General features: G+C 49.1%; 3 protein-coding genes across 5 annotated transcripts; 1 reads left to right on the top strand and 2 right to left on the bottom strand.

Annotated features, from left to right (window-relative positions):
* Positions 1–594: 594 nt before the first annotated feature.
* On the bottom strand, positions 595–6803 carry nit1 (nitrilase 1). Of its 3 annotated transcripts, none has more exons than XM_002943112.5 (6): positions 6717–6803; positions 4646–4897; positions 4441–4544; positions 3699–3832; positions 1111–1236; positions 595–1034 (listed from the first exon to the last, which is right to left on the bottom strand). In XM_002943112.5, exons 2-6 carry the CDS (start codon positions 4876–4878, stop codon positions 765–767), a joined length of 867 nt encoding a protein of 288 aa, XP_002943158.2. In that variant the 5' UTR covers positions 4879–4897; positions 6717–6803; the 3' UTR covers positions 595–764. The 3 variants fall into 3 exon arrangements, with proteins under 3 accessions (XP_002943158.2, XP_017952312.1, XP_004919402.1); XM_018096823.2 differs by having other exon boundaries at positions 6672–6726; XM_004919345.4 differs by lacking the exon at positions 6717–6803 and adding an exon at positions 6450–6658.
* Positions 6804–6880: 77 nt separating this feature from the next.
* On the top strand, positions 6881–11054 carry pfdn2 (prefoldin subunit 2). Its single transcript, NM_001127022.1, has 4 exons — positions 6881–6922; positions 8540–8628; positions 8791–8914; positions 10015–11054. The coding sequence occupies exons 1-4, from the start codon at positions 6884–6886 to the stop codon at positions 10192–10194; spliced, it is 432 nt and encodes a 143-aa protein (NP_001120494.1). The 5' UTR covers positions 6881–6883; the 3' UTR covers positions 10195–11054.
* Positions 11055–11944: 890 nt separating this feature from the next.
* On the bottom strand, positions 11945–24782 carry klhdc9 (kelch domain containing 9). Its single transcript, XM_004919344.4, has 5 exons — positions 24696–24782; positions 14958–15476; positions 13535–13703; positions 13019–13217; positions 11945–12275 (listed from the first exon to the last, which is right to left on the bottom strand). The coding sequence occupies exons 2-5, from the start codon at positions 15464–15466 to the stop codon at positions 12112–12114; spliced, it is 1041 nt and encodes a 346-aa protein (XP_004919401.1). The 5' UTR covers positions 15467–15476; positions 24696–24782; the 3' UTR covers positions 11945–12111.
* Positions 24783–25094: the final 312 nt, after the last annotated feature.

Below are 25094 nucleotides of genomic sequence, written 5' to 3'. Positions count from 1 at the left end.
AGTCACTGAGGGGTTCTGTGCCCCCCATATAAAGGCACAAGGCTGCAGGCTGAGTTATACAGGGAACTCTGAGTATCACTCATGTATTATAAGGGATAATGTACCCCCTACTGTAAATGATAAGGATATTAGCAGTCACTGAGGGGTTCTGTGCCCCCCATATAAAGGCACAAGGCTGCAGGCTGAGTTATACAGGGAACTCTGAGTATCACTCATGTATTATAAGGGATAATGTACCCCCTACTGTAAATGATAAGGATATTAGAAGTCACTGGGTGGATCACCAAATCCCCCTGCAAGACGTTACAATAATATTTCTTCCAATCTCATTCCATTTCATACAAAGCTTGACTTACTTTTTGTCCGATACAATAGCGGCTTTTAAAGGGGAAATACAGGCATATGGTATAAATGGTATATTCTCCACCGAGAAATGTGCCGAGAACCCAACTATTGTTATCAAATCAACTGCAATAAACGTATATGTGGGTATAGAATTGTATGGAGCTTCCTGCGGGGGTACAGTAGGGTATTCAGTCCCTCTGCAGCGCCCCCTCCTGGCAGGGCAGTGAGTGAAACAGGAGACTCAGAGAGTAAAGTTCAGCATGTTTATTAGGAATTACTGCGCAGAATCAGTGCTATAACCAGGGAATTCCCGGTCACATTCATTGCCAGGGGCAATTGAGGAATTTCAGCAGTCGGGGGAAGGAATTTGCCCCCCACAGGTGCAGTAACAGCAGGAAACCATTGATCCGTTAGGGGGGTCAGTCAGGTTTATTAAAGGAGATTTTCCCATACAGATCTGCCCTTCGGTGCCGCCGCACCGGCATCTCCCGCCGCACTCGTTCCACGTAGGGAATGTCGATCTCAGCGTAACAGACTCCTGTTCCTTCCTGGCACTGGGCAATCACCGCCCCCCAGGGGTCTGCCACCATGGCGTGTCCGTAGGATGCCCGCTTCTGATTGTGGCTGCCCGTCTGTGCCGCTGCAACCACGTAGCACTGGGTTTCTATGGCGCGGGCTCTTAGCAATACCTGGTAGGGAACAATTATATCCAATTAGGGTGCTAGGGTTACCGACTGCCGGCAGGAGTACAAATGCTATACCAACCTCCCAGTGTGCCAGCCCAGTGGTGAGGGTGAAGGCAGAAGGGTAAGTGAGAAGCTCAGCTCCAGCTTGGGCCAGTGCCAGGGAGAATTCTGGGAAGCGGAGGTCGTAACAGACCCCAAGGCCGAGCTGCATAGGAGAAATAACATTATGGCTGTTACTCATCAGCTATTGTATCTGCTACACAGAAACACTGTGCCCTCTGCTGGTCAGGAATGGCACTGCAGCGCAGGCTCAGTGTAACAGTACGGCCGGTATAACCTGTGCTTGGTGCTGTCTCAGCTATTGTATCTGCTACACAGAAACACTGTGCCCCCTGCTGGTCAGGAATGGCACTGCAGCACAGGCTCAGTGTAACAGTACGGCCGGTATAACCTGCGCTTGGTGCTGTCTCAGCTATTGTATCTGCTACACAGAAACACTGTGCCCTCTGCTGGTCAGGAATGGCACTGCAGCGCAGGCTCAGTGTAACGGTACGGCCGGTATAACCTGTGCTTGGTGCTGTCTCAGCTATTGTATCTGCTACACAGAAACACTGTGCCCTCTGCTGGTCAGGAATGGCACTGCAGCGCAGGCTCAGTGTAACGGTACGGCCGGTATAACCTGTGCTTGGTGCTGTCTCAGCTATTGTATCTGCTACACAGAAACACTGTGCCCTCTGCTGGTCAGGAATGGCACTGCAGCGCAGGCTCAGTGTAACAGTACGGCCGGTATAACCTGTGCTTGGTGCTGTCTCAGCTATTGTATCTGCTACACAGAAACACTGTGCCCTCTGCTGGTCAGGAATGGCACTGCAGCGCAGGCTCAGTGTAACAGTACGGCCGGTATAACCTGTGCTTGGTGCTGTCTCAGCTATTGTATCTGCTACACAGAAACACTGTGCCCTCTGCTGGTCAGGAATGGCACTGCAGCGCAGGCTCAGTGTAACAGTACGGCCTGTATAACCTGTGCTTGGTGCTGTCTCACCTATTGTATCTGCTACACAGAAACACTGTGCCCTCTGCTGGTCAGGAATGGCACTGCAGCGCAGGCTCAGTGTAACAGTACGGCCGGTATAACCTGTGCTTGGTGCTGTCTCAGCTATTGTATCTGCTACACAGAAACACTGTGCCCTCTGCTGGTCAGGAATGGCACTGCAGCGCAGGCTCAGTGTAACAGTACGGCCTGTATAACCTGTGCTTGGTGCTGTCTCACCTATTGTATCTGCTACACAGAAACACTGTGCCCCCTGCTGGTCAGGAATGGCACTGCAGCGCAGGCTCAGTGTAACAGTACGGCCGGTATAACCTGTGCTTGGTGCTTCCTCAGCTATTGTATCTGCTACACAGAAACACTGTGCCCCCTGCTGGTCAGGAATGGCACTGCAGCGCAGGCTCAGTGTAACAGTACGGCCGGTATAACCTGTGCTTGGTGCTGTCTCAGCTATTGTATCTGCTACACAGAAACACTGTGCCCTCTGCTGGTCAGGAATGGTACTGCAGCGCAGGCTCAGTGTAACAGTACGGCCGGTATAACCTGTGCTTGGTGCTGTCTCAGCTATTGTATCTGCTACACAGAAACACTGTGCCCTCTGCTGGTCAGGAATGGCACTGCAGCGCAGGCTCAGTGTAACAGTACGGCCTGTATAACCTGTGCTTGGTGCTGTCTCACCTATTGTATCTGCTACACAGAAACACTGTGCCCCCTGCTGGTCAGGAATGGCACTGCAGCGCAGGCTCAGTGTAACAGTACGGCCGGTATAACCTGTGCTTGGTGCTTCCTCAGCTATTGTATCTGCTACACAGAAACACTGTGCCCCCTGCTGGTCAGGAATGGCACTGCAGCGCAGGCTCAGTGTAACAGTACGGCCGGTATAACCTGCGCTTGGTGCTGTCTCAGCTATTGTATCTGCTACACAGAAACACTGTGCCCTCTGCTGGTCAGGAATGGTACTGCAGCGCAGGCTCAGTGTAACAGTACGGCCGGTATAACCTGTGCTTGGTGCTGTCTCAGCTATTGTATCTGCTACACAGAAACACTGTGCCCTCTGCTGGTCAGGAATGGCACTGCAGCGCAGGCTCAGTGTAACAGTACGGCCGGTATAACCTGTGCTTGGTGCTGTCTCAGCTATTGTATCTGCTACACAGAAACACTGTGCCCTCTGCTGGTCAGGAATGGCACTGCAGCGCAGGCTCAGTGTAACAGTACGGCCTGTATAACCTGCGCTTGGTGCTGTCTCAGCTATTGTATCTGCTACACAGAAACACTGTGCCCTCTGCTGGTCAGGAATGGCACTGCAGCGCAGGCTCAGTGTAACAGTACGGCCGGTATAACCTGCGCTTGGTGCTGTCTCAGCTATTGTATCTGCTACACAGAAACACTGTGCCCTCTGCTGGTCAGGAATGGCACTGCAGCGCAGGCTCAGTGTAACAGTACGGCCGGTATAACCTGCGCTTGGTGCTGTCTCAGCTATTGTATCTGCTACACAGAAACACGGTGCCCTCTGCTGGTCAGGAATGGCACTGCAGCGCAGGCTCCCGGCGAGGGATGAGAGGGGAGAAGTGGGTGTGATGATTGGAAATGCACTGCTCCCCCAAACTAGTGCTCCTTACCTTTCCTGCTGGAGAGCTGATTGGGCGAATAATCTCCGCTCCGGGCAGGGTGAAACTGCTCTCCCTGAGTGACACTCCGTTCTGTAAGTCCACGTCAAACAGGTGAGCCTTGCGGTACACGGATACTATGTGCCCTGTGTCAGAGGAACATGGGAAATGCTCAGCTTTGACTTAACTTTTAATAGAGAGCAGAGAGGGATATTCTGAGACAATTTGCAATTGGTCTTCATTTTTTATTACTTGCCGTTTTTTTAAATAATTCAATAATTGTTCAGCAGCTCTGCAGTTTGGAGTTATAACAGCTATCTTGTTACTAGGGTCCAAATGACCGTAGTAACCAGGGAGCGGTTTGGATGAGAGGCGGGTATATGAATAGGGGAGGGGCTGAATAGAAAGATAAGGAATAAAAAGTAACAATAACAATAAAACTGGAGCCTCACAGAGCAATAGGGTTTGGCTGCCGGGGTCAGTGACCCCCATTTGAAAGCTGCAAAGAGGCAGAAGAAGAAGGAAAATAATTCGAAAACTCTACGAAATAAGTAATGAAGACCAATTGAAAAGTTGCTTAGAATTGGCCATTCTATAACAGACCAGCTGTGCCAATGAGCCCCTTACACACGGACGTTGAGGGACAGAACCTTTCTGCAACATTACTGAACCCGGAGAGGAAAGAGTGGGTGTGGCTAAATTCTCTCCGCCCCCATTTCCCCAGAATACTGTGCTGTAAGTGCAGTGGCCCTACCTGTATTGTCCAAGACCACGTGAGAATTGGAAATGCGTCGGTCCGTGTCCCAGTTGGGTCCTTTCTCGTGGAATCCCCCCAGGGAAAGCCAAAGGCCGCACTCCCTGGTATAAAGCAGCGATACGGGGGGGGGTTAGGAATATACACTGTATAGGGCAAAGCTGGGGGGTTGCACCCCATCCCCGGGGCATCGGCACATACCCACCTGGCAAGCTGGGAGTAACGCTGGATAGTGTCCCCATGGAGGGTCTCGGCCAGGCTCAGCGTCTCCTCGGCGTTGCCCCCAATATAGTCAAAGGCTTCCGGCAGGAACACCATGCAGGCCCCCCGCGCCGCAGCCCCCCGGATCAGCCCCCAACACGTGGCGAAATTCTTCTCCTTGTCGGACGTAGAAGTCATCTGGCACACCGCAATCAGGGGCTTGGCAGCACTCGCCATGGCGCTCAGTCGTCTAACCCTGTAAATGGGAAACATGATTGGGGGATTTAGTCCAATCAGAACAGTCGTAATCCCTCCCACTCAAAGGGAGGTACCTAGGCAATGGTGGCAGTGAGCTCTGCAGGTAATTTACCCCCCGGCCAGTCACTGGGGTGCCTGACAGATAATCAGCCCCACTGTGGTGATATCTAGGAAGTGCTGAATGGAAAGTAAAAGTCATTGTAATTGAAAAAATCTGAGCTGTCAATCATATATTGCCTGCCCCGCCTCTATGCCGAAGGCATAGATATATAGGCAATATATGATTGACAGCTCAGATTTTTAAATACATTTATAACAAGTATGGATGATTTCATTAAAAAAAAGAATTTGGGTTTCATGTTTCAGTTGCCTGGTTGCTAGGGTGCAAAGTACCCTAGCAACCAGGCTTTGATTCGAACGAGAGAAGGGAATATGAATAGGAGAGGGGCTGAATAGATAGGTAATTGATATAAAGTAACAGTAACAATAAAACGGGTCAGTTCTCCTGTTGCTAGGGCTCAAATTACCTTAGCAACCAGGGAGTGGATTGAATGAGAGACTGGTATATGAATAGGGGAGGGGCTGAATAGAAAGATAAGGAATAAAAAGTAACAATAAAACTGGAGCCTCACAGAGCAATAGGGTTTGGCTGCCGGGGTCAGTTATACTGTTGCTAGGGCTCAAATTACCTTAGCAACCAGGGAGTGATTTGAATGAGAGGCTGGCATATGAATAGGGGAGGGGCTGAATAGAAAGATAAGGAATAAAAAGTAACAATAACAATAAACTGGAGCCTCACAGAGCAATAGGGTTTGGCTGCCAGGGTCAGTTATACTGTTGCTAGGGCTCAAATTACCTTAGCAACCAGGGAGTGATTTGAATGAGAGGCGGGTATATGAATAGGGGAGGGGCTGAATAGAGAGATAAGGAATAAAAAGTAACAATAACAATAAAACTGGAGCCTCACAGAGCAATAGGGTTTGGCTGCCGGGGTCAGTTATACTGTTGCTAGGGCTCAAATTACCTTAGCAACCAGGGAGTGATTTGAATGAGAGGCGGGTATATAAATAGGGGAGGGGCTGAATAGAAAGATAAGGAATAAAAAGTAACAATAAAACTGGAGCCTCAAAGAGCAATAGGGTTTGGCTGCCGGGGTCAGTTATACTGTTGCTAGGGCTCAAATTACCTTAGCAACCAGGGAGTGATTTGAATGAGAGGCGGGTATATAAATAGGGGAGGGGCTGAATAGAAAGATAAGGAATAAAAAGTAACAATAACAATAAAACTGGAGCCTCACAGAGCAATAGGGTTTGGCTGCCGGGGTCAGTGACCCCCATTTGAAAGCTGCAAAGAGGCAGAAGAAGAATTTATTTAAAAACTATAAAGAAATAAATGGGAAACAGGATTGGGAGATTTAGTCCAAGACACTAAGTGCTAAGACTTTACTTTCCCTTTAATCTCTTTACCAAGATAGGGAATGAGCTGGGAACCCCAAGATGAACCCCATTTGACTTGTTATTCTCTAGTGTAGTTATATATGTTTATTTAACCTGCATCTGGGCAGAGAAACCCCAGAAATGGTGGCTGACCAATAACAGGCGCACTAGGGAGTAGTCACATGACAACAGGAGGCTAACGTCAGCTCCCCGGGCTTTGGCTGAGCATTCTGGGATCTGTAGTTTAGAGACTTCCGGACACCCCATTAGCCAATCGCATTACGCAGCCCCCCCGCACGGGCTATAAAGAAGCGGCGATATATCTGACACACACACTTTCCCAGGAGGCCTCAGCTGTCACAATGTGTTGACGTCACTTACTACGGCCCGACTATGACGCGGCTTATGCGCCCCACCAACCAGGCGCTTCCAGTCATGCTTTTCCCTCTCTCAACATGGCGCCGCCAGGACTTCCCGGGCGGAAGTGGCGTCGGAACGCATAGACTTCCGCTGCGCGGAGAAGGTGCGCAGTGCGAGAGAGAAGCGTGATGGCGTCTAATGCAGCGAAGCAGGTGGCGGCCGAGCAGGTACTGGGCATGGTGGGCATAATGGCTGCTGGGGGGTCTGCCCGGCCGGTACCCCCCCCCCCCAACCGGCCGTTTAAAGGGCAACTAAGCCCAAAGCCCTTTTTTCATTATGGCCATTCATTCCCTTATATAGACACATGTGCTATTATAAGCTCAGTGGGAACAGGCTTCCTTGGGCATTTACTCAGATTCATTCCCTATTGGGATCCCTGATAGCCTTCCCACAGCAGCCCAGGAGCAGCCGGCTCTTCTGCTTCCTAGAAACTGTTGCTAGCCAGCTTGGTAGCAGTGTTGCTATGGTACTGAGCTGTTAGTGATATCCCATAATCCCTCAGTTGGAAGGGGGTTCAACAATGGGACTGGGGCACCTTAGTGTTTTATTATTACAGAGAAAAGGGAATCATTTAACCATTAAATAAACCCAATAGGGCTGTTCTGCCCCAATAAGGGGTAATTATATCTTAGTTGGGATCAAGTACAGGTACTGTTTTATTATTACAGAGAAAAGGGAATCATTTAACCATTAAATAAACCCAATAGGGCTGTTCTGCCCCAATAAGGGGTAATTATATCTTAGTTGGGATCAAGTACAGGTACTGTTTTATTATTACAGAGAAAAGGGAATCATTTAACCATGAAATAAACCCAATAGGGCTGTTCTGCCCCCAATAAGGGGTAATTATATCTTAGTTGGGATCAAGTACAGGTACTGTTTTATTATTACAGAGAAAAGGGAATCATTTAACCATTAAATAAACCCAATAGGGCTGTTCTGCCCCAATAAGGGGTAATTATATCTTAGTTGGGATCAAGTACAGGTACTGTTTTATTATTACAGAGAAAAGGGAATCATTTAACCATGAAATAAACCCAATAGGGCTGTTCTGCCCCAATAAGGGGTAATTATATCTTAGTTGGGATCAAGTACAGGTACTGTTTTATTATTACAGAGAAAAGGGAATCATTTAACCATTAAATAAACCCAATAGGGCTGTTCTGCCCCCAATAAGGGGTAATTATATCTTAGTTGGGATCAAGTACAGGTACTGTTTTATTATTACAGAGAAAAGGGAATCATTTAACCATTAAATAAACCCAATAGGGCTGTTCTGCCCCCAATAAGGGGTAATTATATCTAAGTTGGGATCAAGTACAGGTACTGTTTTATTATTACAGAGAAAAGGGAATTGTTTAACCATTAAATAAACCCAATAGGGCTGTTCTGCCCCAATAAGGGGTAATTATATCTTAGTTGGGATCAAGTACAGGTACTGTTTTATTATTACAGAGAAAAGGGAATCATTTAACCATGAAATAAACCCAATAGGGCTGTTCTGCCCCCAATAAGGGGTAATTATATCTTAGTTGGGATCAAGTACAGGTACTGTTTTATTATTACAGAGAAAAGGGAAATAACTTTTTAACGTGATTAAAAAAGAAGTCTATGGAACATTATGGATAAAGGGTTTCTGGATATTGGACCCCATAGGCCCCTGTAAGAAGATGAGCCAATGCTGGGCTGATCTGTTTGCCCACATTGTTTAAGAGTTGCCATTAAAGGGAAAGTTAAGCCAAATACCCTTGTTTAATATGTACGTTCTGTGTTTGTTGCTACAGGTGGTGGCTGGATTTAATCGCCTGCGCCAGGAGCAGCGAGGTCTCGCGTCCAAGGCAGCGGAACTGGAGATGGAGCTTAACGAACACACGTGAGTCTCATTAGCAAACAGGTCGTTCAGCAATGAAGAATCCTTCAATGTGATTCTCCCCGAGGGTCGTTATTCCTCTCTGTTGCACGCTACATTTGTTCTGTAGTCGGAACCAGTGCAGATCTCCCTAACTAACTGACAGTCGTCTCCCTCGCTCCGCAGGTTGGTTATCGACACCCTGAAGGAAGTGGAGCAGGGCAGGAAGTGTTTCCGGATGGTCGGGGGGGTACTGGTGGAACGCACCGTGAAGGAAGTGCTTCCGGCTTTGGAGAATAATAAAGAGCAGGTAAGGCTCTGCCTTGTGGGCACCTAATTAAAGGGCATATTAACCTTTATTGGGGGCAGAACAGCCCTATTGGGTTTATTTAATGGTTAAATGATTCCCTTTTCTCTGTAATAATAAAACAGTACCTGTACTTGATCCCAACTAAGATATAATTACCCCTTATTGGGGCAGAACAGTCCTATTGGGTTTATTTAATGGTTAAATGATTCCCTTTTCTCTGTAATAATAAAACAGTACCTGTACTTGATCCCAACTAAGATATAATTACCCCTTATTGGGGGCAGAACAGCCCTATTGGGTTTATTTCATGGTTAAATGATTCCCTTTTCTCTGTAATAATAAAACAGTACCTGTACTTGATCCCAACTAAGATATAATTACCCCTTATTGGGGCAGAACAGCCCTATTGGGTTTAATGGTTAAATGATTCCCTTTTCTCTGTAATAATAAAACAGTACCTGTACTTGATCCCAACTAAGATATAATTACCCCTTATTGGGGCAGAACAGCCCTATTGGGTTTATTTCATGGTTAAATGATTCCCTTTTCTCTGTAATAATAAAACAGTACCTGTACTTGATCCCAACTAAGATATAATTACCCCTTATTGGGGCAGAACAGCCCTATTGGGTTTATTTCATGGTTAAATGATTCCCTTTTCTCTGTAATAATAAAACAGTACCTGTACTTGATCCCAACTAAGATATAATTACCCCTTATTGGGGGCAGAACAGCCCTATTGGGTTTATTTAATGGTTAAATGATTCCCTTTTCTCTGTAATAATAAAACAGTACCTGTACTTGATCCCAACTAAGATATAATTACCCCTTATTGGGGCAGAACAGCCCTAAGATATAATTACCCCTTATCAAAGCATTCAAGACCAAGTAAATGTTAGTTGGGGAGGGCGGAGCTTGACACTGGCTAGGGTGTGGCTACAGACATGAAACACAAGTGATTGGCTGCCCTGGGCAGTTGCATTCAGCTCTTGCCCTGCCATTCTGAGCTACATTGGGTGATACTGGGTGGCCCTGGCATGTAGCTGCCCCCCCCCCCCCCCCAGTTCTGAGCGTAACCCCCACGTCTCATCTCTCTGCAGATTAACAAGATCCTGGAGTCCCTGAGCACACAGCTACAGACCAAGGGCCGAGAGCTGAATGAGTTCCGGGAGAAGCACAACATCCGGATCATGGGGGAGGATGAGGCCAAGCAGCCCCCCAAGGAGGGCGGGGACAGTGACGGCTCCAAGCCCAGCTCTGCAGGTGTCCTTGTGTCCTGATACAGAGCGTGCCCGTGCCCGGTCTGCCCAGAGTGAGCTCAGGCTCCTGTCTGATTGGACGCAACCATGCACAGACCCCCCCTTCCTTTCCCAGTTCATGCTCTTAGGCCCGAGGAGACTTCTGGTGGACTTTATGCATTATGGGCACTTCAGCAGTTGGGCTACCGTTTGCCCCCGCAGTTGCCCGGGGCTTCATGCGATGCCTTATTAGTCCGGGCACCACCCAATTCCCAGTTTGTCCCAGTCGTTCTGCAGTCATGTTAGTTCCACCCCCTTACCCCAGGGATGGGGTCTGCTCTAACAGCTGTTTGGAACCACAACTCCATATTAAGCTGAAAGCTCAGGGATGATGGGAGTTGTAGTGCAAACAAACTGGAGGGCTCCACCCCCTGGCATTGGCGTTTATAGTGCATATAGGCCGTATGTCATTATTAGGACAAGTCCCCTGGGACATTTCATTAAGCTTCAGTCTCCATGTTCCCTGGGTAAGTGAATCTAATTTCCCCCTATGGGCTGCTCTCTTTCCCATGGTCAAACAGGGGGGTGGGGCTTTAACCCAACTGAGAAGTCTTTAGTGGGTGGGTCCTCTATTGCATGATATCTATGTAGTAATTGTAGTGCAGGTCTGACCCTGTCAGTTATGTGCAGGCCACACCCCCTCACCATGGGAAAGAGAGCAGCCCAATAGCAGTATAGATGATCAGAGTTCCCTGTCTGAGTATTGGGGAAATTAAATCAGCTTACCCTTAGGAAAGTAGGCTCAAGTCTTATCCTGCAAAGGCTTGTGGGATACCTACTGTCTAATGTTTTTTTTTTTTTTTTTTTTTTCAAGTTATTAAACTTTATTTGCATGTTCATTATTTTGGGGGCGTGTCCCAAGGTTTTTATTTATTTTAACTTAACGGGTTTATTTTACCTTGAACATTTCCACTGTCAGATACAGGCGGCACCCAGCAAGGCTCCTTGGGTGTCTCACAGGGACAGACAGGGGGGGGGGGGGTCCCTATCCAACTGGGGGGGGTCCCTATCCAACTGGGGGGTGGTCCCTATCCAACTGGGGGGTGGTCCCTATCCAACTGGGGGGGAGGGTCCCTATCCAACTGGGGGGGAGGGTCCCTATCCAACTGGGGGGGTGGTGCCTAACCAACTGGGGGGGGGGTGGTGCCTAACCAACTGGGGGGGGGGGGTGCCTAACCAACTGGGGGGTGGTCCCTATAACACAAGGAAAACGAGGCTGCAATTAGGATAAAGGGGTGCAGAAGTTAGGCCAGATTTAATATGAAATTATAGTAGAGGATTTGTTGCTAATGGGGGAAATCAAGTGACCAATCGGCTTCTGGCTTTCATTGTCTCAGACCAGTAGGGCAGCCATTGCTGTGCATTTATAGAGAATAATTGGGGCCCCGATGGGGAGACAAACATCGGGCTGTGTTTGTTATTTGTGATGTACAATACACTGTTTGCTTATTGGAAACAACTATGTGTGTAAAGGGTAAGTAAAGCCTCACAACAATATTTCCATTAGTATGCTTGTTACCACTCCTGTAGCGGCTGCTCTGTATGGCTGGGGGGTGTGGGTATATTAACTGCACGGGGCTGCTGTATGTAGGGAGGGGTACAGCGGAGCTACGGGGTATATCCGGCATTTTATGGGCTTAGGGTTTGGGGGCTTTACCCCATAGAGGGGTATTAGGGGTATTGGTGGCCTGAGTAATGTACTGCAGTAATAATGGACTTATAATAAACATGATGGAATGGTTTGGTTTTTATATTGCTTTAGTGCAAACCCAGATGGTACAGAGACTTCCCCGGCGATCCCCTGTAGCACCGCCCCTCTTGCCGCATTTCCCATAAGCCTCTGTGGGTACAGTCTGGGGCTCTGTGGGTACAGTGTGAGGCTCGCCAGTCTGGGTGCAGTCACGGAATGTCCAGGGTGCAGATTTCTGGGCAGGGAGTTTTCCCATCCGCCCCAAAGCCCCCCACCAGGTAGAGCCGGTCGTTGAGCAGGCAAATCCGGTGACCCACTCGCTTGTGCTGGCGTTCTGATCCGGGGAAGTGGGACCAGCACCGAGGGGAAGTTCCTGTAAGGAAAAGGAAGTAATAGGGTTTGTTTCACTGGTAGTCTGGGTCTGGGACCCCTCATAGCAATGGCCCAGCTTGTACAGAGACCCCACTCTAGTACGGTATGGATTGTGGGGAGGGAGGGGCTTAATGGGGCTAAAGCAAATAGACCTTTACAATAACTGTTAGTATGATGTAGAGAGTAATATTCTAATACAAATTGCAATTGGTCTTCATTTTTTATTATTTGTCATTTTTTAAATATTTAGCCTTTTTTTCACCAGCTCTCCAGTTTGGAATTTCAGAAGCCAGGTTGCTAGGGTCCAATTCAGCCTAGCAACCAGGCAGCGATTTGAAAGAGAGACAGGAATATGAATAGAGGAGGGGCCTAAATAAAAAGATAAATAATAAAAAGTAACAATAACAATAAAACTGGAGCCTCACAGGGCAATAGGGTTTGGCTGCCGGGGTCAGAGATACTGTTGCTAGGGCTCAAATTACCTTAGCAACCAGGGAGAGGTTTGAATGAGAGGTGGGTATGTGAATAGGGGAGGGGTTGAATAAAAAGATAAATAATAAAAAGTAACAATAACAATAAAACTGGAGCCTCACAGAGCAATAGGGTTTGGCTGCCGGGGTCAGTGACCCCCATTTGACAGCTGGAAAGAGTCAGAAGAAGGGAAATAATGATAAAACTATACAAAATAAAAAATGAAGACCAATTGAAAAGTTGCTAGGAATAGGGCATTCTGTAACCACTCACGCGTGTCGTAGATATAGAGGTCGTTGCAGACTGCGTCTCTGCTCTTGGTCAGTGTCTCCCCCCCATAGACGACCAGGAACGGCCCAATCACAGCGCAGGACTGGTGCCGGAGGCTTTTAGGGGCTGAACGGGCGGCTCCCTCTGTAGCGACGAGTCGGGCGAGTTGTTCTGTCAGCCGCGGGCAGGGGGTTGCACTCACCTAGGAATGGGCGGAGTTGCAGTTAGCTAGTCCCCTCCCTGGTCCAGCATCCCCCCCCCCCCTGCCCTGGTCTGGATACATATTTATAGCAGAGCATTGGCTTCTGTCTTGAAAAGAAAGTTTCCATAGTTGGTTGAGTTACCCCTGCCGCTTGCAGTACCAGCGCCCACCTAGCGAGAGGCTAACCCATTCCCATAGGGAGCAGTGGAACAGCGCCACCACCTATGGCTTGGCTGCGGCAAAAGCATGTTGAACTACTGTATAAAAGGGCAAGTAAAAACAAATTCAGGGGGGGTTTCATTTAAATGTGTCCCTACGTGTATCTTCTCCTTGCTCCACTCCCCTGCGATGTCAATGGCGGCGGAGTCCCGGCCTCCAAACACGTAGAGCGAGTAGCCGCCTTTCTTCCCTTGCTTTGTGTCAGTCGGCAGCAATGTGGCGGAGTGGCCCGAGCGGGACGCCGTGCGTGATACCTCCTCCTTGTACCTGGGGGCGGAACGACTTCATGACTGGCAGCAATAGGCATAATGTACCCCCTACTGTAAATGATAAGGATATTAGCAGTCACTGAGGGGTTCTGTGCCCCCCATATAAAGGCACAAGGCTGCAGGCTGAGTTATACAGGGAACTCTGAGTATCACTCATGTATTATAAGGGATAATGTACCCCCTACTGTAAATGATAAGGATATTAGCAGTCACTGAGGGGTTCTGTGCCCCCCATATAAAGGCACAAGGCTGCAGGCTGAGTTATACAGGGAACTCTGAGTATCACTCATGTATTATAAGGGATAATGTACCCCCTACTGTAAATGATAAGGATATTAGCAGTCACTGAGGGGTTCTGTGCCCCCCATATAAAGGCACAAGGCTGCAGGCTGAGTTATACAGGGAACTCTGAGTATCACTCATGTATTATAAGGGATAATGTACCCCCTACTGTAAATGATAAGGATATTAGCAGTCACTGAGGGGCTCTGTGCCCCCCATATAAAGGCACAAGGCTGCAGGCTGAGTTATACAGGGAACTCTGAGTATCACTCATGTATTATAAGGGATAATGTACCCCCTACTGTAAATGATAAGGATATTAGCAGTCACTGAGGGGTTCTGTGCCCCCCATATAAAGGCACAAGGCTGCAGGCTGAGTTATACAGGGAACTCTGAGTATCACTCATGTATTATAAGGGATAATGTACCCCCCTACTGTAAATGATAAGGATATTAGCAGTCACTGAGGGGTTCTGTGCCCCCCATATAAAGGCACAAGGCTGCAGGCTGAGTTATACAGGGAACTCTGAGTATCACTCATGTATTATAAGGGATAATGTACCCCCTACTGTAAATGATAAGGATATTAGCAGTCACTGAGGGGTTCTGTGCCCCCCATATAAAGGCACAAGGCTGCAGGCTGAGTTATACAGGGAACTCTGAGTATCACTCATGTATTATAAGGGATAATGTACCCCCTACTGTAAATGATAAGGATATTAGCAGTCACTGAGGGGTTCTGTGCCCATATAAAGGCACAAGGCTGCAGGCTGAGTTATACAGGGAACTCTGAGTATCACTCATGTATTATAAGGGATAATGTACCCCCTACTGTAAATGATAAGGATATTAGCAGTCACTGAGGGGTTCTGTGCCCCCCATATAAAGGCACAAGGCTGCAGGCTGAGTTATACAGGGAACCCCTTGGGTATTTATTTCCTATATAATAGGATATTAAGGCAGTACTTGCCAGTAGGTTCTGGTGCTGGGGTTGACCCGCAGGGAGTACACGCTGGCGTATCGTCTCTGGGTGCGTGACCCTCCCTCCCGGCCAATCACGCGGAGCTCATAGTCGCTGATCTTGGTGCAGGTATGGCTGCTGAGCCCCACCGGGGGGTTGTTAGTTGGCCCTTCCGCCCACAGTGCCCACTCCCCTTCCACTGAGTCGTAGCTGAAAACAGAAGAGACCCTGCGGGTTCCGTCCCAGCCCCCGGCCACACACAGCCACCTGTCCCCCAATAGGGCCCCGTCATGGTGGCTCCTCCTAAATCCACTCTCTACTGACACCGCCTGTGCCAGCTCCTGCTCTGGGTCCAACAGCACCATGTCCCCAAGGGGGGGTTCCTTGGGCTCCCCAGACTTTACCCCCCCATAAATATACAGCTTGTCCCTTATAGCCGTGCAGGTGTGAAAGGCGCGGGCAAACAAGTCATTCTGGGCCACCGGGTTCCACGTCCACTGACAGCGAGGAGACGCCATGTTGGAACTGCTGTGCCGGGAGAAAGTGCCACACGGGGTTAATGTCAACTCCCCCTTGTGTCCTAAACTGACATATTGTAAATGTGGTTTTACAGCAGTCCTGCCCTGCTTTATGGCTGAGATTCTAGCTATCTGTATAACAGAGCATTCTGTCACAGTGGCACAGATCCTATCTGATCCCCCCATTGTAAGCAGCAGTCCTGCCCTGCTTTATGGCTGAGATTCTAGCTATCTGTATAACAGAGCATTCTGTCACAGTGGCACAGATCCTATCTGATCCCCCCATTGTAAGCAGCAGTCCTGCCCTGCTTTATGGCTGAGATTCTAGCTATCTGTATAACAGAGCATTCTGTCACAGTGGCACAGATCCTATCTGATCCCCCATTGTAAGCAGCAGTCCTGCCCTGCTTTATGGCTGAGATTCTAGCTATCTGTATAACAGAGCATTCTGTCACAGTGGCACAGATCCTATCTGATCCCCCCATTGTAAGCAGCAGTCCTGCCCTGCTTTATGGCTGAGATTCTAGCTATCTGTATAACAGAGCATTCTGTCACAGTGGCACAGATCCTATCTGATCCCCCCATTGTAAGCAGCAGTCCTGCCCTGCTTTATGGCTGAGATTCTAGCTATCTGTATAACAGAGCATTCTGTCACAGTGGCACAGATCCTATCTGATCCCCCCCATTGTAAGCAGCAGTCCTGCCCTGCTTTATGGCTGAGATTCTAGCTATCTGTATAACAGAGCATTCTGTCACAGTGGCACAGATCCTATCCCCCCCATTGTAAGCAGCAGTCCTGCCCTGCTTTATGGCTGAGATTCTAGCTATCTGTATAACAGAGCATTCTGTCACAGTGGCACAGATCCTATCTGATCCCCCCCATTGTAAGCAGCAGTCCTGCCCTGCTTTATGGCTGAGATTCTAGCTATCTGTATAACAGAGCATTCTGTCACAGTGGCACAGATCCTATCCCCCCCCCCCCATTGTAAGCAGCAGTCCTGCCCTGCTTTATGGCTGAGATTCTAGCTATCTGTATAACAGAGCATTCTGTCACAGTGGCACAGATCCTATCTGATCCCCCCATTGTAAGCAGCAGTCCTGCCCTGCTTTATGGCTGAGATTCTAGCTATCTGTATAACAGAGCATTCTGTCACAGTGGCACAGATCCTATCTGATCCCCCCATTGTAAGCAGCAGCCCTGCCCTGCTTTATGGCTGGGATTCTAGCTATCTGTATAACAGAGCATTCTGTCACAGTGGCACAGATCCTATCCCCCCCCATTGTAAGCAGCAGTCCTGCCCTGCTTTATGGCTGAGATTCTAGCTATCTGTATAACAGAGCATTCTGTCACAGTGGCACAGATCCTATCTGATCCCCCCATTGTAAGCAGCAGTCCTGCCCTGCTTTATGGCTGAGATTCTAGCTATCTGTATAACAGAGCATTCTGTCACAGTGGCACAGATCCTATCTGATCCCCCCATTGTAAGCAGCAGTCCTGCCCTGCTTTATGGCTGAGATTCTAGCTATCTGTATAACAGAGCATTCTGTCACAGTGGCACAGATCCTATCTGATCCCCATTGTAAGCAGACGTGTTTCAGTGAGGTCTGTGGATGTCTGGAGCAAGCCCAGGCCCTGCTAGGGCTGGTCGGGCTGCCCGCAAAACTGAGGCCCAGGCTTTGGGGCCTAGCCATGTGGCTGTAAGTGCAAGGCCAAGACTCAGATCATCGTCTGTTGGGACCCCAAGAACACCTAGGGGGAAAACCAGCAGCGAGAGTGAGATGGAAGTGGAGAAGTCTGTGGAAGAGACCAGGAGGCAAAGGCAGAGAAATGCAGCAGCAGCCCGTGCTCAGGAGGTGGAAGCCCGCAGAGGGGCCCCCCAGGGAAAGATCACCCCACCTAGAGCGGCTAATGCTGATCCTTTGGTAAAGGGAAAAGTGGATGGAAAGCAAGTGAAGCAACAGTTGGCATCTGAGGAAGAAATAAAGCAGCACAAACACAAAGGTATGGAAATACAAACTGTGCCTTTAATTCATTCAGAGTTTGTTACTGAGCTGCCGGCAGTGAGTGAGACTGAGCCTGTAAATAAACCTGTGTCTGTAACACAAACTGATAATAATGAAACTGCGCAAAGTGATTCCAACCTTTGTCAGAATCCCCCCCAGCAGCGTGTGAGTGAGAGCTGTGAGCAGCAGGGACCCCCGGCCTGTAACCCAGCAGCTTCTCCAGCAGCTCAGCTGGAATCAGTTGGCCATGTGGGGGCGGGGGAGGAATCAGCAATCCACTCTTCTGTGTGTGTATCCCAGCCGGCTTGCCAGGAGAGTGGGGCCCCGGGTGCAGCCGCCAGTCCTGGCACTGGTACACCCACATCTCCGGCCCATGGGGCAGCCAGCGCCTGTAGCAGCGGAGAGGAGAGAGGGGAGGAAGTTCCCACCATTGCCCCAGTTCCCCTGAGCTCAGAAGGCAGCAGCCCTGGTGCGAGCCCTGGAACCAGCATTGTGCATAAGCCAATTAAAGGAGCTGCATGTAAAGGTGCTGTCCAGAAGCAGGGAAGATTTAAAGGGGAAGTTAAAGAAACAATAACTGCAGAAAGAGTGGCTGATGCTTTGAAAGAACTGGCTACTTTACAAAACAGAAAGAAATCTGTGCAGCTGTCATTGAAATATTTTACAAACAGGATGGCAGTTTCTGAAGGCAAAGTGAATGCTACTAATAAAAACAAATGGGATGAACTGGGCAAGGAGCTCGCTGGGATAGAACAGCAGATTGCCGAGCTGTATAAGGAGGTCGGGCCCTGGAAGGAAGTTTACCAGAACAGGCAGAGATTTGCAGACATGGCAGCCAATGTCCGCAGCCCGGCAGCAAAATCAGCAGCAAAACCGGCAGCAAAACCGGCTTTGAGAAAGCCTTATCAGGCGAGCACCTCTAATAGCCCCGCGTCATCTGAGAGCGAAGCGGATTTTGTAAAGCCATTACCCCCCAGAGTGCAGAAACGGCAGGGGAGGGTCAACTGGCAAAATATGGCCTTTAATCAGCAGGATGTGGATGATCAGGAGAAGAAGAGATCGGAGGAAAAAACCTTTAAAGTTAATGTTGGGAAGCAGGACCAGACTTTTGAACTGTTATCGGATCAGGATTTCCCAGAGTTGCCTAAAGCACAAGGCAAAGTAATGGCAAATCCCATACACCAGAGTGGCAGTGGGAAAGCGCAACGAGGAGGAACTTGTGATCCAGTTGGAACTGTGTCGGAAGCGAGAGAAGAAGATCTGCAAACTGAGAAAATGGACATTGCTCCAACTAACACTTCTTCCTGTGTGAAAGCAAGTGAGAGGGTGGAGAGTGGGGTGAATGAGGTGAATGAAGTGCAAGCTTCTGTGTCAGGTGGGCATGAGCGGGTGAATGAAGTGCAAGCCCCTGTGTCCGTTGGGCATGTGCGGGTGAGTGAGGCTGTGCCAGGTGCTGGAGGAACGGAGAGGGAATGTGGAGGGGTTCAAGGTGGGGAGGTGGGAGGGGCTATGGGTGTCGGTGCTGCTCATGTATTGGCGGAAGTTAGACAGGGTCAGGTAGATCAAGGTCCTTCAGAAGCAGTAGAGGTGGAGTCAGTGCAGGTGGGTGGCCAGGCAAATCCAACAAATTTTTGGGAGAAAAGGCGGCTTTTCCAGTTCCTGATTTCTCTGATAATGATCCCTTTAAGAGAAAGAATTGGGTTAAGGTAAAGTGGGAGGGCAATAAAGAGGGAGCCCCTCCAAGGCGGTTCTTTGTACGCAAAGTGCTATTGGATGGGATGGGATTTTCCTCAGATGACTTGTCAGCCGTAATTGGCCAGACAGAATCAGAGTACGACATCACCTTTAAGTTGCCTGAGGTTTTAGACCATTTCTGGCGGATTTATAATTTGCAGAAAAGAGCAGGACACCCGGACTGGGAGAATTTAATTGTCATCCCAATGACCAAGCCAGAGACCAAGAACATCACTATAATGATGAAAAATGATGCAATTCCCCAGGAGGATATTTTGGTCTGGTTGCAGCGCCAATGTACAGTTGTGTCTCCCTTGGTAAAAATATTTGATGAGGATAATGTCTGGGGCGGTGGTTGGCGCACCCAGGTTAAACTTAACGTGACAGGCAATGTACCCACCCATCTGCCCAATTCTTTTTTTATAGGGAAGGAAAAGGGCACTTGTTTCTATGTAGGCCAGCCCAGGAGGTGCTTTAAGTGTGGGGCCAGAGATCATCTGGCAAAAGCCTGTACTGTACTAAGGTGTGCGCTCTGTAATGCTGTGGGGCACGAGGCAAACAGCTGTAACCGTGTGAGGTGCAACCTGTGCAACAGAATGGGGCATTCCCACAGGAGGTGTCCCGAGGCATACCATAACATAGTCAGACTCTTCCCTGAGATAGACAGAGAGATGAGGAAGGTAATGGAGCCAGTGGATGGAGAGCAGGAGCCAGTGGATGGAGAGCAGGAGCCAGTGGATGGAGAGCAGGGGCAAGGGGAAGGGGAGCAGGGCAAGGGGAAGGGGGGCAGGAACAAAGGGAAGGGGGCAGGGACAAGGGAAGGGGGGGCAGGAACAAGGGAAGGGGGGCAGGGACAAGGGAAGGGGGGGCAGGAACAAAGGGAAGGGGGGCAGGGACAAGGGAAAAGGGGGCAGGGACAAGGGAAAGGGGAGCTGCAGCCAAAGAAAGTGCAAGTACAGCAAGAGGTCGCACCCAGGAGACAGAGAGTTAGGCAGCCAACAAATGTTCAGAGAAGTGTAAAGAAACCGGAGAAGGAAGTCAGAACAAGGGAAAGGAAGGTGGCAGTTGATGTTGAGGCAGAGGATGGTTGGAAAAAAACAAAAAATAAAAAATCTAAAAAGTATGCCCATCAATTAGATCCTGGAGAAGGTCCCTCAGCAGTAAATCCCTTCTCTATTAGTACTGGGAATAAATTCTCAGTACTAGATGGTAATTCTGAGACCTGGGGTGACAGGGCAGAGAGGGAAGAGCAAGAGGAGTTGGAGAGGATGGAGAGAGAAGAAGCCAGTGTGAATCAAAGGGAATCTGAGCAGGAGGATATGGACATTCAACTGGCTTCAAAGAAAAGATCTAGGGAAGGAGGTGAACAACCAGTCAAAAAAAAAGGTACTGGGGGAACTGCAAGAAATTCCCAAACTCTGGTTAAAAACCCTGCTAGTGATGGTGATGAGGAGCAACTGCACTTAGGTCCCCAGGTGAAGCGTTATGGTGATGCAGTTGGTTCTTCAGCTAAAGGAAGGAAGGGACAATCCATGACAAACGTTCATGATGGCAGTGTCTCCAATTAGGTTTTTAACATCTAATGTGTGCAGTGTTAGAACCCAGCGAGCCAGATTTTTGGCATTTGAAAGTCTGGCTAACTCAGACGCTGAGGTGTTTTTCCTTCAGGAAACCCGTCTCACTACTCAGGCGGATCTGAGAAAGGCAAGGGCTGACTGGCGACATGGGCCTTCTTTTTGGTCCATTGCGGAGGAGCCATGTGGCGGAGTAGCGATATTATTTCGAGGTGGCCTCAATATTAGAGTACATCGTCTCCTAGAGGTTCAGGTGGGGCGTTGTTTGTTGTTGGATGTAACCTTAAATGGCAGGCGATTTCGCCTTATTAATATCTATGGGCCACAGTCCATGTCAGGCAGGAGGGCTCTGCTGGCTGAAATTAGACCCTATTTGCACACGTCGCTCTCTGTCATCTTTGGTGGTGATTTCAACCAAGTCCTTAGACCAGAAGATCGGTCAGGAAGGTTAGGGAAATCCGAAAGCTTTTTCTTTAAGCAACTAGTTCAGCAAGCTGGATTGGTTGGTGTTGCCACCTGGGAGGGCCGGAGAGCGACGCACACTTACAGGTGCGGGGGTAGGAGTAGCCGCTTGGATATGGCTTTTGTCAGGATGGGTGAGGAATTTACTGATGTTAGAGAGGTTGGGGTTGAATACTCAGACCACCTGACACTTTCCTTTACGGTGGGGACCTTGTCAGTTCCAGCAAAGGGCAAGGGCCTGTGGCGATTAAGCTCAGATTCCCTGGAGGGCGAGTCAGTAGGGAAGTCTTTTGAGGCTCTTCTTCAGCACCAGTTCGGGAGGGTTGATTTCTATGACTCTGTGTCATCGTGGTGGGAGGATGTCAAGCGCTCATTCCGGACTTTCTTCCGTAAGCTATCTGTACGCAGGGAGGGTAATCGGTATAAGAAGTACCTGACTCTCTTAAAGAAGCTGGAGTCCTCTATTTCGGATGGGGTGGAGGGGTCAAAGATCACCCAGCTGAAAGCCCAGATCAGAGAATGTCAGTACAGCCGCTACAAATCTCTTGTGCAGGAAAGGGATTATGGGAGTTTTCGCTCTCCGGACCCCTTTTTAAACTGCCGGGAGAATGTTGGGCGGAAGCTTATCACCGGTCTGATCGACCCCAAGGGTGAGTTACAGACATCCAGGGAGGGCATCCTTGGGGTTGTGAAAGGCTTCTACGCTTCTCTGTTCCGGGCCAAGGCTTTGGATAAGGGGAGGACTTCATCCTTCCTGGAGGCAACCCCAGGGCCTGATGTGACCAATTTGGACTTTGAGCCTTTGACAGCTGAGATCACGGAGGACGAGGTCAAAGCTGCCATTGATTGCCTTGCTAAAAAGAAGGCTCCAGGACCGGACGGCCTTACAGCCGAATTTTATAAGAAATTTAAAGACCAGCTGGCTCCGGTTCTTGTAGAGGTCTTTAGAGACTGCCTGGAAGGGGGTATCTTGCCCCCCTCTATGAGAGAATCCTCCTTGATCTTGCTGTCTAAAGGTAAGGATCCGCAGCGGGTTGAGAACTGGAGGCCGATTGCCCTTCTCAACACTGATAGGAAGCTTCTCGCACGGATACTTTTTACTAGACTGATTTTGTTTTCAGGCACTTTATTATCTCCTGTCCAGTCCTGCACGGTGAAAGGGCGGAGCATATTCGAGGCGATCCTTACTATAAGGGAAGCCTTGGAACTATGCAAAGTCCAAAACATCGGGTGCTACTTCCTGTCTCTGGACCAGGCTAAGGCCTTTGATCGAGTGGATCATGAGTATCTGTGGGCCGTTTTGGCAAAGTATGGCATCCCGGGAACATTCATTAGGTGGCTATCAGCTTTGTACAAAGGGGCCGTAAGCTTTCCACTTATCAATGGGTGGCGAGGTGAGAACTTTGAGGTCGGGGCCGGGGTGAGACAGGGGTGCCCTTTAAGCCCTTTGCTGTATGTTTTTGCGATCGATCCTTTTTTAAGGCGTTTGCAGGCGGGTGGAATAAAGGGTCTCTCTGTTCCCTGTAGCCAGCCCCTCAGGTCAGTAGCCTACGCGGATGATGTCACGGTAGCAGTCTCTTGTCCGGAGGATGTGGGAGTGCTGTCCGAGACGATCAGAAGTTACTCAGAGGCCTCCGGGTCTCTGGTCAACATGGATAAGTCTCAAGCTTTTTGGTCATTAGACGAGGAGCCGGCTTTTCCGCTCCGGGAATTCTCAGTTGCCCCAACTCAGATTAGAATCTTGGGAATCAAATTTGGGAAGGGAGATGACTGTAGGCAAAACTGGGAAGAGAAGTTGGATGCCGGGAATGCTAAAGTACAGCGATGGAAGCAGTGGAGGCTGTCCTACAGTGAAAGGGTGAAGCTCGTGAAGACTTACCTGGTCCCTATCTTTCTGTTTGTTTCCTATGTGTATCCGCTGCCTGAAGCTCTCTATGCTCGGATCCACAGTCTGTTCTTCCAGTTAATCTGGGGGAGCAGGCTGAATCCAGTAAAAAGGGGTGTCACTTACCTGCAGAGGAAAGAGGGAGGGTTGGGCATGCTATGCCCAGTGGCTTTCTTTGGCTCCATCTTCCTGAAGTCCAACTTTGGGTGCCTGGGCCAAAGAACTGATTCCCTGTGGGAATGTTGCGTCAGGCGTTGGGTATTGCCTCTGGTGGGAGATTGGGTGCTTGGCGGTAGCGTGAAGACAGTCCGGGTGCGCGGGAGACAACTCCCTCCGCATCTTGAGTTGGGGCTGAAGCTTTTGAGAAAGTGGGACATTGGAATTGGGAGCTGGGTTCTGTTGCGAGAAGGCAGATCTATCAGAGAATCCTGGGAACCTATTTCATTGTCCCCTTGGCCTTAAAAGACTGTGTGGGGAACATTCTTTCCCAGAGCCTCCGGTGGCTCAATGACAGAAGGGTGCCCCCCAAATACTTTGATCTAAACTGGCTCGCCCTTCAGGGAAGGCTTTTTGTCAGGGGCAATCTGAGCTATTTAAACATTGCAGACAGAGAGTGCCCGTGGGGCTGCGCCACCAATGAGACCCAGGAACATTTTCTGGTTGATTGCCCTGTGACAAAGACTGTGCGGTTTCAGTTGGCAGAGACTCTCAAAGTACCACACATTAGGCAGCTCTCTTATGCCAATGCGGCCTATGGGATCCTGTCTGTCCCACACCCCCTGGATGCAGGATCCATGTACATGATAATATCAGTAATGAGGTACCACCTATGGCAATCCCGCTGTAGGAGATCACTCGGCCAGGAGGATGTTGTTATTGACCTTATAGTGAAGTCTGTGGTGGCCGATTTGGGTTTCCTGAAGGAAAGGGAGATCAGACGCTGCACCTCAAATACCTCAAAATGGAGAAATATCAATCTGTGAGTGTCCTTGTCCTTCTCCTTGCCATTAGGACAGTTTGTACCGGCTTTTCTGGGGGAAATCTTGTAGGTACATTTGAATGTTATGAATGGGCGCCATCACCTCAGCGCTACTGCCGGCAAGTTGTTTTTGTTTTTTTGAAATTGCAGTTTGTCCTCTTTTGGTTTGTGTGGGGAATGGGATATGTATTGAATGCAAGTGCTTTATTTCATGGGCAATGGAAAGGCAATTTCAAGTCAAAATGGCTAATTTCTTTGCTTACAGTTTGTAAATAGTTGTACATTGTTTTGTTTGTTTTGAAAGATTTATTATTTGTTAAGTTTATACCAATAAAAAAATCCCTATCTGATCCCCCCATTGTAAGCAGCAGTCCTGCCCTGCTTTATGGCTGGGATTCTAGCTATCTGTATAACAGTCAGCACCCAGTGAACCCCCTGATATCTCTGGGACACCCAGGAGTTGCAGTGCCCCCTCCCTCCTTATTGAAGTCCCTGCTCCTGCCCCATTACCCCCCTATAGCAACACTGTGCCAGGATCCAATCACAGGCAGGGGCACAACATGACACAGCTGAGAGGACAAACACACTCACCTGATATGGGATTTTCTGCGCTACTCTGTTACCACGGGAACAGGGAGTGCCTTGGAACAACCACACACACAGGTTGTCATAGCAACCGCTGTAAACTGCAGAGGCAGCCAGAAAGCTTTGTGCTGTAAATATGCTGATGGTGCATCTGCTAGAGCCCAGACTCCTCCCCTACAGTAACTAACCAATCCTGTGCCTTCTCCAGGGATACAAAGCAGCTACGGCCTTCCAGCATTGCTCAACTCCAACTCCCAGCATCCCCCTGTCTGAACCCCCTGGGATTGGCTGAGCTGTACCTGCAGCTATTGTTCAACAACTCCCAGCTGGGTGATATGCAGGGAGTTGTAGTTCAGTATGTCAGGGCCTTTAGAGGGAGTTTTAGCTAATGCTGAAATAAAAACT

The sequence above is a fragment of the Xenopus tropicalis genome, chromosome 8 (assembly GCF_000004195.4).
Source record: "Xenopus tropicalis strain Nigerian chromosome 8, UCB_Xtro_10.0, whole genome shotgun sequence".
NCBI classification, from domain to species: domain Eukaryota; kingdom Metazoa; phylum Chordata; class Amphibia; order Anura; family Pipidae; genus Xenopus; species Xenopus tropicalis.
The sequence above is the reverse complement of the archived record's forward strand: the minus strand, read 5'-3'. Positions and strand labels throughout refer to the sequence as shown.